The 14,805-nt window shown below is 45.7% G+C and overlaps 1 protein-coding gene across 9 annotated transcripts in view; it reads right to left on the reverse strand.

Annotated features, from left to right (window-relative positions):
• Positions 1-2,015: 2,015 nt before the first annotated feature.
• VWA5B2 (von Willebrand factor A domain containing 5B2) overlaps positions 2,016-14,805 on the reverse strand; it is a 76,733-nt gene continuing 63,943 nt past the window's right edge. For 8 of the 9 annotated variants that reach the window (XM_039346988.1, XM_039346924.1, XM_039346967.1 and 5 more), the window contains 6 exons: positions 13,552-13,689; positions 10,820-10,939; positions 7,109-7,177; positions 5,136-5,205; positions 3,899-4,010; positions 2,016-2,981 (listed from right to left, as the gene is read on the reverse strand). In XM_039346988.1, the coding sequence (XP_039202922.1) occupies positions 2,328-2,981; positions 3,899-4,010; positions 5,136-5,205; positions 7,109-7,177; positions 10,820-10,939; positions 13,552-13,689 (1,163 nt within the window). In that variant the 3' untranslated portion in view covers positions 2,016-2,327. The remainder of the gene's footprint in view (positions 2,982-3,898; positions 4,011-5,135; positions 5,206-7,108; positions 7,178-10,819; positions 10,940-13,551; positions 13,690-14,805) is intronic. The other variant, XM_039346983.1, reaches the window with a different exon arrangement.

Here is a 14,805-nt window from a genome sequence, read left to right on the forward strand (position 1 = left end):
ACTCTGAACAGTCACTAAACGGACTGTTGTTAAGTCAAGGCTTCCTTGTATTCAGTGACAAGTTAATGTTCAGGGTGGGGCTGCTGCAGAAGTGCTGGAATGACTTGAAAATTCTCTGTGTGTGTGTGTGTCTAAGTGTGTAACAGGCCTACCGCTTTTTCCTAGCATGCCAGTCCGTGTTTGAACAGCCCCAGGACAGCGGAAAATTCCGAGTCCAACTTGGTCATTAAGTAAAAAGGTCACTAAATGAATACACGAGTCAGAGATGGAGAGAGGTTACGTAAACTAGGTCTCTGTTCCTGAACTGCTTTTCTTCACAGCTTAGGGGAGTGGTAGGCAACCTTGGCTCTTTTAGGACTCGTGGACTTCAACTCCCAGAATTCCTGAGCCAGCCATGCTGAGGGGAAAGGGAGAGGTTTCCAAGCTGAGCCAAGCTGGCTCAGGAATTCTGGGAGTTGAAGTCTGCGAGTCATGAAGGGGCCATAATTTCCCCATGCTGGCTCAGGAATTCTGGGAGTTGAAGTCCACAAGTCATAAAAGAGCCAAGGTTGCCTATCCCTGGTTTCTCTGAATAAGTGCTAAGAGTTAAGTTGGGTTGAACTTTGTGATCTCAGTTGAATAGAAATCTCTGGCCAGCTGGAGAAGATGCCTGAAACTGACTAGGTCTTAATCAGTTTCAAACCAAAGGGTTTTGTTGTCGTAAATGTGCACATTGACTGAAGAGGATGCCATTTATTACTGTCACGTTTGCAAATAGTGCTACCTGAGGCAATTGCTAAAAAAGGGTTACCGGCATTGTAATAGGAAGCTAATTGCTCTTTATGACACACTGTGTCCTGGTCAGGAAACTAAACAAAGACTGGATCATGAAGTCACCTTCAAAGGCAGAGATTCTCGGAAGAACTCCGGCATCCTTCTAGGGTCCTGTTGGGAGAGTTGGATGAAGGCTCAGAAGATGTGGGTCATCAGAAAGAGAAAGATGTGGTAAGCTGGGTCACTGATGTGGCTCAGCCTGGAGGCTCTCCTATATTCTCTGAAGGCTAACGTGTGTCGTAGTCACAAATTTTTTCCATTCGACAAATTTTTCAGGTTGGGCTGACTGCTAAAAAGAACTGTAGCTCCTTTTAGGGTGATCTTTTCCACTGTGCTTGTCAAGCCTTGTTGTTAGTTGCGAAGTCCAACCCCATGGACAACGTTCCTCCAGGCCTTCCTATCCTCTACCATCTTCTGGAGTCCATTTAAGCTCAGGCCTACTGCTTCAGTGACTCCATCCAGCCACCACATTCTCTGTCGTCCCCTTCTTCTCTTGCCCTCCATCTTTCCCAGCATTAGGCCCTTCTCCAGTGAGTCCTTCCTTCTCATTAGGTGGCCAAAGTACTTGAGTTTCAACTTCAGGATCTGGCCTTCTAAAGAGCAGTCGGGGTTGATCTCTTCTAGGACTGACCGGTTTGATCGCCTTACAGTCCAGGGGACTCACAGGAGTCTTCTCCAGCACCAGAGTTCAAAGGCCTCCATTCTTTGGCGCTCAGCCTTTCTCAGCCATACATTGCAACTGGGAAAACCACGGCCTTGACTATACGTACTTTTGTTGGCAGGGTGATGTCTCTGCTTTAGGCTGTCAAGCCTACAGATACCATATACAAATCTTTCTGTTCAAAATCACACAGTGGGCAGTTTGCCGAGAGTGGACGCTTTTTCAGTGAAGTAATCCTAATCCCCTCCTCGTCCCTGAAAACAGGCAGTCCTTTGACTTTCAATCATTTGTTTAGTGACCGTTTTGAAGTTAACAATTGTACTGGGGGGGAAAAGGGACCTATCGCCGTTTTCCACATAACCGTTGCAACCTCCCGACAGTCACCTGATCAAAATTCGGACCCTTGGCAAATGGTTCTTATTTGTGACAGTTGCCGTGTCTCTAACTCACGTGGTCACCTTTTGTGACCTTCTGACAAGCAAAGTCAATGGGGGAAAGCCAGCTTCACTTAACAACCGTGAGACTCAACTTCACGGCTGTAGTGATTCACTTAACAACGGTGGCAAGGAAGGTCGTAAAATGGGGCAAAACTCACTTAACCAGGGTCTCACTTAGCGATGGAAATGGGGTCAATGGTGGCCGTAAGTCGAGGACTATCTGTACCTTGATTATACACCTTTAGCAACGCGGCAGACAGAGTGGGAATGGCCATACAGTCTTGGGTGGTTGTTTTTTTTTGAAGCTCTCCACCATCAGCAAAATCGTAATTTTTTTCCCCCAGCCGGTTGAAAGAACCTCGTCGGCAATACAGACTCTGGATTCCAGAACCATCTTTATTGGCCTCGCCTGCTCGTCACACGTCATTCGGGTTGTAGCACAACATGTTCAGCTTGATATTCTCGTCCCAGTGGCGGAGCAGCAGGAAAAGCTGGCGGGCTGCTCCTTTCAAAGCAGCCACGTCCAGGCCTTCGGGCAGCGGCTGCCCACGCAGCCAGGAATCCGCTTTGGCTGCCAGCAGCTCCCATTCCACAAAAAAGCCGGCGCTACGATGCTCCAGCCAGGCCAGGGCCACGGCGGTGGCCCAGCTCGTGCTCTCTAAATCGCCCTCCTCGGCCTCCCACCCGGCCTCCTGCAGGCTGAGGCTGGCTTCCGAAGCGTCCGGCGAATGGTCGCAGACGTCGGTTTCCGAGCCCCGGCCGCTGTCCGCCTGGGCCCACACGACGGCGCTCAGAACGTCTGAGCAGGTGCTGGGCGAGTGTGGGGAATCCGGCTCCATCCCCTGTGCTTTGACTCCCACTTCGTCGGCTTCCGGGGGAGGCTGCTTTGCTGGTGGCTTTGGGGCATTCTTGGCGATCAAAGCCCACGGAGAGGTGCTGGAGGCAGGGCTCAGGCTGGCCCGGTGGGAGGGATAAGGGGAGGCCCGGCACAAGCGGTCCAGGGGGATCTGCACCGCTTCCGAGAAGGCCTCGTTCAGGTGGACCAGGCCTGGGGCTTGCTGCAGCTGCACCTGGGGAGGTGTCGACAGAAGAGAACATCTGTAGCTCGGCTGGACTCTGGGCTCCTTGGTGCTCTCTGAGCTTGGTTGGTTTATTTATTAATTTGTTTTATGCACATCTCAACTTCTTTAGCAGCTTTCGTGCAGATGTTTCCTGGCCAAACCTGGAACGTCATCAGTGCTAGAAGTGAGTGGGATATATTCCACGCCTCTAACTAGCACTGATGAGGTTACCTAGTTTGGTCATGAAACGTCTGCAAGAAAGCAGTCAAGCTCAGAGAGCTCCAAAGGTCCCCAGCTTCCCTTTTGAATTAAGTCACAAGAATTTAGGGAGCTTGCCTGTGCCGGGACCTCTTTTAATTTCAGGAATTTTGCCCAGCCCAACTTTGCCCTGGGTTCTAAAGAGGGATAAGCCAGTGGTTCTCAACCTTTTTAATGCCGCGACCCCTAACCAGTCGTAAGTCGAGGACTACTCAACCGGTCGTAAGTGGAGGACTACTCAACTGGTGCAGCACCGTTTGCAGAATGGGACTTTTGGCGGGCTCAGCAGGGCAGAGACAGCCTGGACAATTCCTATTGGCTTTGAAAGCCAATAGAATTAGACTCTATTCAAGAGAGTCTATTCTATTGGCTTTCAAAAGCCAATAGAATAAAAGGGAGTAGCACAGCTAAGGAAAAGGGGGAAAAAATGGCGGACTGCGTTGTTTGGTGACCCCCGTGAAATGGTCGTTCAACCCCAAATGGGGTCCCGACCCACAGGTTGAGAACCACTGGGATAAGCAGTTCCAAAGCACCGTTCCCATTCATTATCGGGTGGGAAGGCAAAGACTTTAATCTCAAGCCGAAGTCCAGCAAAAAAAAAAAGGACAGAGCTTGATTGGCTTACACTCCTGGGTTAACAAGCGCACAAGTGGAGAGAGAGGTCTTACCAGGGGGAGGTAGTCGTGAATGGCACTGTCGCAACCTGAGGACAGCTCGCTTTCTGGGCTCAGGCACTGTGGGCGTAAAGCTAAGCCGTGGCGTCTCCACTGGCCACTGAGTCTGCAAAGACAAAATCCACCTTGCCTGATCAGGCCCCAGTAGAACTGTAGTCTCCTTGCCTAAACAGCATGTAAGTTAGCCTTCCCTTTCTTAGTTACCAGCCAGGCAAAGGCAATGGATGAAAGCCATGCCCAGTTCCTGCAACTGTTCCGTCATGTTTTAGCCGCCAGTCCCCCAATCGTCTTTGTTGCTCTTCTCTGTACTCTTTCTAGAGTACAGAGTACAGGTGGCGAACCTATGGCACGCGTGCTAGACGCGGCATTCAGAGCCCTCTCTGTGGGCACGCACGCCATGCCCCAGGGATGGCAACCGTCCCTCAACCAGCTGCCTGCTAACTCACCGAGGTCCCACGTGGCCAGATGCATCCCAGCACCCTTGCGCTCGCTGGCCTCTGTGTGCGGGGGCCAATGGTGTCAAGCAGCAGCCACCCTGGCCCTTGCCTCGCCTCGCCCTGTGAGAATGGCACCGCCGCCCTGCCTCACCTCATCCCGCAGGACAAGCCTTCTTCCCATCGCCCCACCTGCCAGAAACCCCCTGGATCTCCCCCAACCCTGCCCCGCCCTCACAGGCGTCCCTCCCCATGAACAACATCAAGGTGATCATGGCCAGCTTGGCCACACCCACCCAATCTGCCATGACCATCACAGCCACGCCCATCCAGTGGGCCACACCCACCTGGTGATAAATAAGTAGGTTTTGGGTTGCAGTTTGGGCACTCCGTCTCTAAAAGGTTCACCATCACTGTTCTAGGGTCTCAACATCTTTTTTACATCGTGGTGACGAAAACTGGATGCGGTATTCCAAGTGTGGCCTTACCAAGGCATTGTAAAGTGGTATTAACACTTCACGTGATCTTGATTGTATCCCTCTGTGAATGCAGCCTAGGACCGTGTTGGCTTTTTTGGCAGCTGCAGCACACGGCTGGCTCACACATTTAAGTGACTGTCCGCTAGGACTCCTGAGATCCCTCTCACAGTTACTACTATTCAGCCATCATGGGCAGACTGACGCTTTGCTCCAGTGTCGATCAAAGAAAGATCTTTCTGCCGAACAACTCTTTGCCCCATTCAAGCCCACCCAAATGGCTCCTCTACCGGAGAGGCGAGGTAGCTTTGAAAGACTCACCTGCGGCCTAGGAAACTCTCAATTGACTTCAAAGAGCCTTCAGAGACAGGAGAAGGACTGGAGCTGGGTCCTATGCAGTGAGAGTGAGAGAGAGAGAGGGAGGGAGGGAGGGAGGGAAGGAGGGAGAGAGAGAGAGAGAGAGACATGAGGGCTGCGAAACAGGTGCAGGGCTCCCGAGCATATCCATCTGGACTCTAGGTGTCACGTGATTTATCTGGTTTTGCTTACTCATCCCTCGGGTGTACACCAAAAATGCAAGGCTGTATGTGACTTGGCCTACTGTCCTCCTCAATACACCCAGATTAAAATGAGAATGTTGGAGTTAACCTGGAGAGCCAATTTGGTCTAGTGGTAAAGGCACCAGGCTAGAAAGCCAGGAGACTGTTGAGTATTTATGGAGAGTCTTAAGTCATCCAGGTCAGGGCTGTCCCAAAGATGCTTTTTCAAAAGGCATCTGGTGTCAACGCTGCTAACATCAGATGTTCTTGCTTTGACAACATATGGAGATGCAGCCATTTTCCTTAATTTGTGTGTTACTCTTAGAGTTAGAATTAGATGATACTGGGTGGGGGGGGAAGAAGAAGAATGTGTATGGGAATTAGACATAACAATATCGTAGTAGTGTGTGATTCAAGGTCATTTGAAATAAGAGATGATAAGAAATGGCGGGCTGGAGAACTGGAGGGAAAGCCTGCATTTCAAACTAATTGGATAATGTGATTTATGACTGTAAATTAGAGGAGGGAATTGTGTTTTGATACTATGTGCCCAGGGGAGGGGAATTCAGATTTTGGCTTCGACCATGCCGATGCTATGCTATTCAAATAAAGATTCTTTAAGGTAAACAATGCCTTGAAGTTCTTTGAAGAGTTTCATCTGTCGGAACCAGGACACCTGGACTTTCTCTTTTTTTTAATTTCGCTTCTTGTCCAAGAAGCTTCTTCAGTTCTGAAGAAGTGAAGAAGTGAAGAAGCATTTTAGATGAGAAGCAAAACGTCTTCAAGGAAAAAAACAAAAACAAAAGCTCCAGGTGCCTTTTGAAAAAGCAGCTTTGGGACAGGTGACTGTAAGTTCTAGTTCCGCCTAAGTCATGATAGCCGGCTGAGTGACATTGGGCCAATCACCAGGAGGAGAGGGTGAATTCTAGTTTTGCCTTAGGCATGAAAGCCAACTGAATGACTTTGGGCTAGTCACTCTCTCTGAGCCCAGGCCACCTCACAGGGTTGATGTGGGAGAAAAAAGGAGGAAGGAGGAGTATATTACATATGTGCACCACCTTGAATTGTTTATAAAAAAAATAAAAGCGGGATATAAATAAATAAAAATACAAATAAACCTGACTTAGTAGGAATTGTGAAACCCAACCTCATACTCTTCTCCAATTTTACAAAAGCATACATCATCATCATCATAAAGTTGGAAGGGACCTTGAAGGTCATCTAGTCCAACCCCCTGCCCAGATAGGAAACCCTATACCATTTCGGACAAATGGCTCTCCAGTCTCTTCTTAAAAACCTCCAGTGTTGGAACATTCACCACTTCTGGAGGCAGGTTGTTCCACTGGTTAATTGTTCTAACGGTCAGGAAATTCCTCCTTAATTCTAGGTTGCTTCTCTCCTTGATTAGTGCTTCACAAGGACATTTGATAAATACAGAGGTGAGTATTATCTGGGTATTATCCAAGTACTACCCCCTTTTATTGATATCATTATGTATAGTAATAATGATATTACTATACATTATTCTGTATATGTATAGTATATTACCCTCTTGCTTTGTATGTACACTGAGATTCATGGTGTGTCTAATCACACTTGGCCAATAAAGTATTCTAATCCATATTCTAATTCTAATTCTAATTCTAATTCTGTTCTATTAATTTTGGACACCAAAGCTTGAAACCTGAATACAACCCTGGACACGGACTACCAGATCTTCCTTGTTTCCCAGACTCCATAGTGAGTAAGGCTTACCACTAGGACAGCTCGGCCTGGCTTGTGTGGCTGAAGAAACACTGACTGGCGAAGGAGGAACTTCTTGTTCTAGGAAGCAAAGAAAGATGCAGGTGTTAAGTGGGCATCCGTTGCCAAAACACAGGATGTTCTCAGGATGTTCAGCCTATTCTCTTACTGGAAAGATTTTGGACAGCAGTAAAATTAAGAAAGTTGGAATTGACTTTTGCCCAAGAGAAGATCAGAAGTGCTTGGAAATCAGAGGTCAAAGTGCATCAAAGTTCAAGGAACAGCCAGACATGGCAGAGTGAGCTTGAGGTTGATATATAGTAATGGCCAAAATTGTGGAAACCTTTTGGGAAGAAAAGTGTATTTTTGAGGTTTGATAATTAATAACACCACTTTTTTTGGGGGGTAGTACCATAAAATTATATATCAATGGAAAGATATATAATCAAGAATGTAATGCAACATAGTTTGTTCAATTATTTTTTCTGTGAAAAGTTATAGCCAAACAACCAGAAAAAGGAAGCACCACTTGCTTAGGTTGATATCAGGCAGCTTTCCTTCATCTGATTGTAGCCAATGAGCCTGAGTATTTAGAGAGCCAATTAGGTGTCGTCTTGTTTTGGCAATGAGCCAATCAGATCACAGTAGGATTCAGTGATTGATGTGCTGTATTGAAGCTGAGAGGAGGACATTGGTCAGTGTGTTTTGTGATAGCTATCAAGTTGGTTGTGGTTTTTTGTGCTCTTTCAGGAGCTTCTTCCAAGAAAGCAGGACAAAAATATTTTTTTAAAAAATAAACTGGGCTAGGAGTTCCTAAAGAGAGCGGGTCCCTGAGACTCTTTCAGGGGCCCCACAAAGTCGAATGCATATTTTTAAATTTCTCAGTTTTAATTTCAAATACAATAAATATCGATAGATACAACTAATTGTCTAAACCGATAGATTGATATTGATAGATATAGCTCACGTAAACTTTGGAGTCCTCAGTGATTTTAAGAATGGAAACGTGTCCCAAAGCCAAAATGTTTGTGAATTGTTCAGCTAGGTTAAATGGGAAATTTGAGTACTTTGTGGCTTAGCACTTTTTTTGGTGAGAAGGAATTCAGCCAATGTTTTAGCATAAGGTATTATCTAGATCAATTTTTCTCAACCTTGGCCGCTTTAAAATGCATGGACTTCAACTTCCAGAATTCCCCAGCCAGCAAAGCTGGCTAACGAATTCTGGGAATTGAAGCCCCACCATTTTAAAGTCTCTTTTATGACTCGTGGACTTCAACTCCCAGCATTCCTGAGCCAGCCATGCTGAGGGGAAAGGGAGAGGTTTCCAAGCTGAGCCATGCTGGCTCAGGAATTCTGGGAGTTGAAGTCCACGAGTCGTAAAAGAGCCCAGGTTGCCTACCCCTGACCTAGATCAATAACCCACACAATTTGGGCACAGCCTATTATGTGAGCCTGGCAACAGTGGCTTTCTAGTGTGGTTTTGGCTTAGATAGGTTGTGTGAACTCAGCAAGCATGTTGCCTTGTTGCAGAGAGCTAAAATAATACAGGCTGGCTTCTGTGCAGACTGGGCCAGAACGGCTCACCCGATCAGCTCATCCAACATTCCCAGTTTTAATCACTTGCCGTTTCCCAGCACCTGTGTTGCTACGTGCAGTTGCTGGGAAGCACAGCTATTTCTCGCTCCCGGGAGTATAAATAGGAACAAGGTAGAAACAGACTTTTTTTTTTTTTTCCAGAATTTAGCTACAGCAGAAGGAGGCTTTAAAACTTGAGGCATAATGATAGGGGTGATGCCCACCCCAGAGCGATTTGCTGGGGAAAGGGTGGGAAAAGGAATATTCTTAGCAGATCAGAGGGCTTGCAGAAAAACTGCTAAAAGAATTGTTCCACAGTGAAGCTAAAAGATAAATTCACATTTAAAAAGAGGTAGCAATCAAATATGTTGGGTTATAATTGCCACATTACCAAGCCAGCATATTCACCTAATTCATTGGATCAAGGAAGTAGGGATAACTACAAAATGTGCACAAGGCCCATTGGATGAAACTCAGAAGAATAGAGCTAAGTTTCATCCACACATCCCTTCCTACCTTCTGGACATTTTTTTTTAAGCCCCTGGCTACTTGAGCTGCATTCCTGCCCCTCCCTCTGCTGATGTGCACTTACTGGCTGGGTTCATGCAACCTGCTAAACCAAAACAGGAAGTCCTAGCACAAGCACTTGTGTATGTTAAAAGCTTGATTAACACTCTCTTACTTTGTTTTTTCCCCAAGCATGTTCGCATACATGTTAACACGTGTAATACGTTTAGAAGCATCACTGCTTCAGACAGGAAGGCGGTGCAGAGAGTGGTGAGAATGGCCGAAAAGATCATTGGCAGTTCCCTCTCTCCCATCCGGGATATAGCACAGAAGTGTTGCTTGAGCAGGGTCCGTAAGATTATCTGGGACACGACACATCCTCCTTCTGGGAGAAGGGGGCTCCGTGGTATCCGAATCAGAACATCCAGATTCAGCCCTAGTTTCATTCCATACAGCATTAACCTTGCGAACTCTCAAGCTTCCTCTTTCCATTATATATTCAAGATGGACAGTACTTAATATTTATTTGCTACGTATACGTAGGGATGTGGGTCTACACATATGTTGTTCATAGTATGTTTAGGTGTGCGTCATGTATGTGTTTCACTTTGAGAGCGGGCAACTAAATTTCATTTTTGATGTGTGCCATTGTGCCCATAGTAAAAAAATGACAATAAAGGTTATCTTAAATCTTAAAGGTTAAAGAATCTCTGCGGATTTTACTCCCTTAGTCATTGCCAACTATAACAATAGCAATAGCACTGTCATATGTCTGATTAATGAAACACTTCAAAGAACTTTCAGGCATTTTTTTAGCCTAAAAAGCCTTTATTAGTGTTACAGAGATGTCAGCACGGCATGGTGGAACTGCTAAGGTCTGAATTTCCCTTCCTTTGCACATAACATTCCAGGCATTTCCCCTCCCCTATTTTGGAGTCATGATTCACATCTTCCAATTAACTCGGAGGGCAAAGATTCACTTCCCTTTCTTTTTCCTGGGCTTTCCTTAAATTCTCCTCCCCTTTCCCTGTCACCTGATTTAACTCTAAAAATACCAGACAGTTCTGCATATTTTGTCAAAGCAAGAATATTCAATATTAGCAGCGTTGACAAGCACTTAGACTTATATACCACGTCCCAGGGCTTTACAGCCCTCTCTAGGTGGTTTACAGACTCAGCCTATTGTCCCCAACAATCTGGGTCCTCAATTTACTGACCTCGGAAGGATGGAAGGCTGAGTCAACCTTGAGGCTGTCAGGATCGAACTGATGGCAGTCGGCAGAGTTAGCCTGCAATACTGCATTCTAACCACTGCGCCACCCGGGCAGTGCTCATCTCCATATCGAGGCCATTGAGCCAGCGCTGTCCAAAGACATTTCTGTGGTCATGTGGCCGACAGGACATCACCGAACGCTGTTTAACTTCCCACCAAAGCGGTAACTATTTATCTACTTGCATTTGCATGCTTTTCAGCTGCTAGGCTGGCAGGAGCTAGAGTTGAGGACCGGAGCTCACCCTGTCGTGCGGCGCTCGGGTCTTAAACCTGGGCTGCCGGCTTTCCAGCTGACAAGCTCAGCATCTTTAACGTCTGAGCCACTGTGCCGCCCATGTAATTTCAAATTAAACCGATGAGGTGTGTACCTGCAGGAACAAGAGCGTCATCCAAGTCCTGTGAATCCTGCCTCTGCCCCAGGCTTAGCGAGTAACTCTGATGACGCTGATTGAATAAACGGGACCCTTTCTGACGATTGTTTACGCCGTCTGGGAGAAAGCAGAGTCAGGATGATCAGACGTATTTCCGGCTATCCTGCTAGCACAGTGATGGCGAACCTTTTAGAGACCGAGTGCCCAAACTGCAACCCAAAACCCACTTATGCATCGTTGAGTGCCGGGTGGGTGTGGCCCATTGGCTGGGCGTGGCTCATTGGGTGGGTGTGGCCCATAGGATGGGCAGGGCTGCGGTGGTAACGGCAGACTGGATGGGACTAAAAAGTTCAATCAATTCCAACTTTGCAAGAACTTTTCTTTCTGCGAGAAGTTGAAATTGATTGATTGAACCTTTTTTTTTTTTTGCACATGGTGGCGGAGGCCTAAAGCAAAAAGGTTTTATAAAACCCAGCTGAAGGCCTAGGACTGGGGTGACGATGTGCATGCCCACAGAGAGGGCTCTGAGTGCTGCCTCTGGCACCCGTACCATAGGTTCGCCACCTCTGTGCTAGCATTTCAGCGATGAATATTTATGTGTCTTAAAGAAGACTGTTTTTTTTTTTTAAAATTCTGGAGATCAAAAGCAATCCTTTGTTCTTTAGTTAGAGGTTAAGGTAGCAAATATTGTCACGAGCAAAAGCTCAAGCAAAAAAGACCGGGCCTTTTTAATAAAATGAGCAAACGAGAGTCAAAAACAAAAAGGGGGGGGGGAGGAAACTAGCTTAACATTTTGAAGGAATTTTCCAGTTATAAATTTGCTATGCCCAGTGTCCAAAATTACTGAATTATAGAACTGATCAAGTTTGTTTCCATTTATTTGTTAATAAGAATTTAATAAAAGTTTATTTGTGATGCAACTAATTACAAAAAGGAGGAAAAACTGGAATTGCTGGACAATACCAATATCCCGGAACCATCGATCTACTTTATGCCATTGTTTGTGTCACAGATAATAGGAGAAATAGCTTACAGGTAGTCCTTGACTTACAACAGTTCATTTAGTGACTGTTCGAAGTTAAAATGGCACTGAAATAAGTGACTTATGACCGTTTTTCACACTTAACAATCACTGCAGCATCCCTATAGTAACCTGATCAAAATTCAGGCGCTTAGCAACTGATTCATATTTATGACGGTCGCAGTGTCCCGGGGTCATGTGATCACCTTCTGTGATCTTCTGACAAGCAAAATCAATGAAGAGGCCAGATTCACTTATTTACTTAGGAACACTGGTGATCCACTTAACAAGTGTGGCAAGAAAAGTCGTAAAATGGGGCAAAACTCATGTCTCGCCTGGGAACAAAAATTTGGGGCTTAATTATAGTCATAACTTGAGGACTATCTGTCTTTTCTTCTAGATTGTAGTAATTCTGAATCTCGGTAAATAGGAATTGTTTTATCCCAAGACGTGTATCCTGAATATTAGACTTTGTGATGAATTGTGATAAAGGGAACTTTGGTTAGTTAAAATTTGGAAATTATAAATATTAAATGTTAAATTTAAAAATTAATGGGAAACTAAAAAATGGGAAAAACTAATTAGGACATTGATTGTCTATAAAGATTGAATGTTAAAATAACCAGGATATGCATAAGTTAAAAATTATTGATAAATGTAAGAATGTTATTTTTATTTAATTGATATAATAAGAATTGTATTAGTTTAAACATGAGACAGCAAATACGAAGGGGAAAAGAGGAAATATTTAACGTGGTAGTTTGAGACTTGTACTAAAGATACTTGTATATCATTGAATTATCGATTAACCCAGCCGCCATGTTGCTTTTTAAATACTTAAATGTAAAATTAGAAAATAAATCTTTTTTTTTTAAAAAAGGAATTGTTTTATCTCTTCAAAAGAGAGAGAGAGAGAGAGAGAGGGAGGGAGGAGAGAGAAATGAATTAAAAATGTGCATCTAATTTTAAATATCATATAATACAATGAATTCTCCGGATTCTGCTTCAATGCTTATAGTGCAATTTTTCAGCCAGGCAAGGAAGATATGATATGAATTTCGACTGGTGGGATCAAGGAAGAGAGCTTTGTCTGCCAGAGACCCTGCCCTATGGAGCATCTTGTCCGCCTCTCCCCCCACCACCCGGAGGAGAGGCAGTGCCTCACTGTCCTAGCCTTCTGGAAGAATATCAAGACCCAGCTCTGCCATCTGGCTTGGGGAATCTAAGAGTACCTGCAACCCTTATAAGAGCCGAGGTGGCGCAGCAGTTAGAGTGCAGTACTGCAGGCCACTTTAGCTGACTGTGTTCAGCAGGTCAGCGGTTCAAATCTCACGGTTGACTCAGCCTTCCATCCTTCCGGGGTAGGTAAAGTGAGGACCCAGATTGTTGGGGGCAATGTAAATATATATATACATTGCTTACAGGTGTACACCGCTTAGAGAGTGCTTGCACTTAAAGCGGTATATAAGTCTCATAAATAAATAAACCCTGAGGGTGGTTGGGTGGGTTGAAAGTGCTTCCTCTGCCTTTTAACTCTGCACTTGTTCTTATTCACTCTGTTTCGATTTGGCTTTTAACTTTCGTTTTTAACTATGGCCTTTGTGTGGTTTTTATTGTTGGACTTATAAACCGCCCAGAGACGCGCAAACGTGATGGGTGGGTATAGAAATTAGATAAATAATTACGCTCCCATTCTGGGTAGTCCTACCTGGGCTGCGAACCTGAAGTGCTAAAGGCAAGGTCTCCTTAGTGGAAGAGTCTATAGGCACCGCAAAGGTAAACGTGGATGGGAGATTGCAAGCCTTGCTGGACTGGACAGCTTTAAGACGGAACCTTCGGAAGAAACCTAGGGAAAAGAAGACAGAGAATTATTTCGTTGGTTTCTTTAATGCGTTTCAGAATTCTGGTCCCCTTCAATTCATACTAAGGATCTTTATGGCAGAACCACAAAACAGCATTAAAAATTGCAAAAGATAAAGCGGAAGTGTTGAAGGTCTGTCTCAAGACAGACCACCCGTGAGACCTCAGATGTTCTTAAGGTACAGTGAGCAGCCATCCTTCAAAACTGGCCATTCTGTTGGCTAGAAAAGATGTTATAAACAAATACTGTTATTATTATGTATAACGCTAGAAAAGTATGATGAGGATCTTACATATATTAACAGTAGTAAGAATTGTATATGTATAGGGTGAGAAAAATGAAGAAATCTTACTGGAAGAAGAGAGGATCAAGAAAGCACTGGATTGTGTTGTATTGCAGGGCTTTTCAACCAATGGTAAGGATACCACCTGTGGTACATTGGCACCTGGCAGGTGGTACGGGACCATCCTAGGAAAGTGGTAGCACGGGAGGGGAATGAGCTGAACTGGTGGCAGCACCGCACAAGTCTGAACGAGAGACGGCTGGAGCTGCAGGGCTGTCAGGGCTCAACGGAAATCCCAGGATCAGTGCCACTTTCCAGCTGATCGGCGCTTCTTCAGGGCTGTCAGGGCTCAGTGGAAGCACCAGGATCAGCGCCAGGCTCCAGCTGGAGCTCGGTGCTGATCCTGATGCTTCTGCTGAGCCCTGAAGAAGCACCAATCAGCTGGAGCTCAGGGCTGATCCTGGTGCTTCTGCTGAGCCCAGAAGAAGTGCTCATCAGCTGGAATGTTGCAGCCTCTCCAGGGTCTTGTGATTTACATTCAGATGCTTGGCAACTGATTCATATTTATGATGGTCACAGTGTGCCAGGGTCATGTGAAGTGACCAAAATCTGCTGCAACCACCCAGCAGACGGGGGGAATAAAAACCAAACACCCCCCACCCCACCCCCGCTGCCAATCCTCAACAGAAATGCTCACAACAATGAAAACCTCGGACAGGAGGAAGAGCGCGGCCAGGTGGGCAGGCAGGTGTCTTGCTCGGCTGTGCCTTGGGGGACACTTTTTTCAGTGCCATTGTAACTTCGAACAATCACTAAGC

The sequence above is a fragment of the Crotalus tigris genome, unplaced genomic scaffold, assembly GCF_016545835.1.
Source record: "Crotalus tigris isolate CLP2741 ecotype Arizona unplaced genomic scaffold, ASM1654583v1 scf7180000017552.641344, whole genome shotgun sequence".
Classification (NCBI taxonomy): Eukaryota; Metazoa; Chordata; class Lepidosauria; order Squamata; family Viperidae; genus Crotalus; species Crotalus tigris.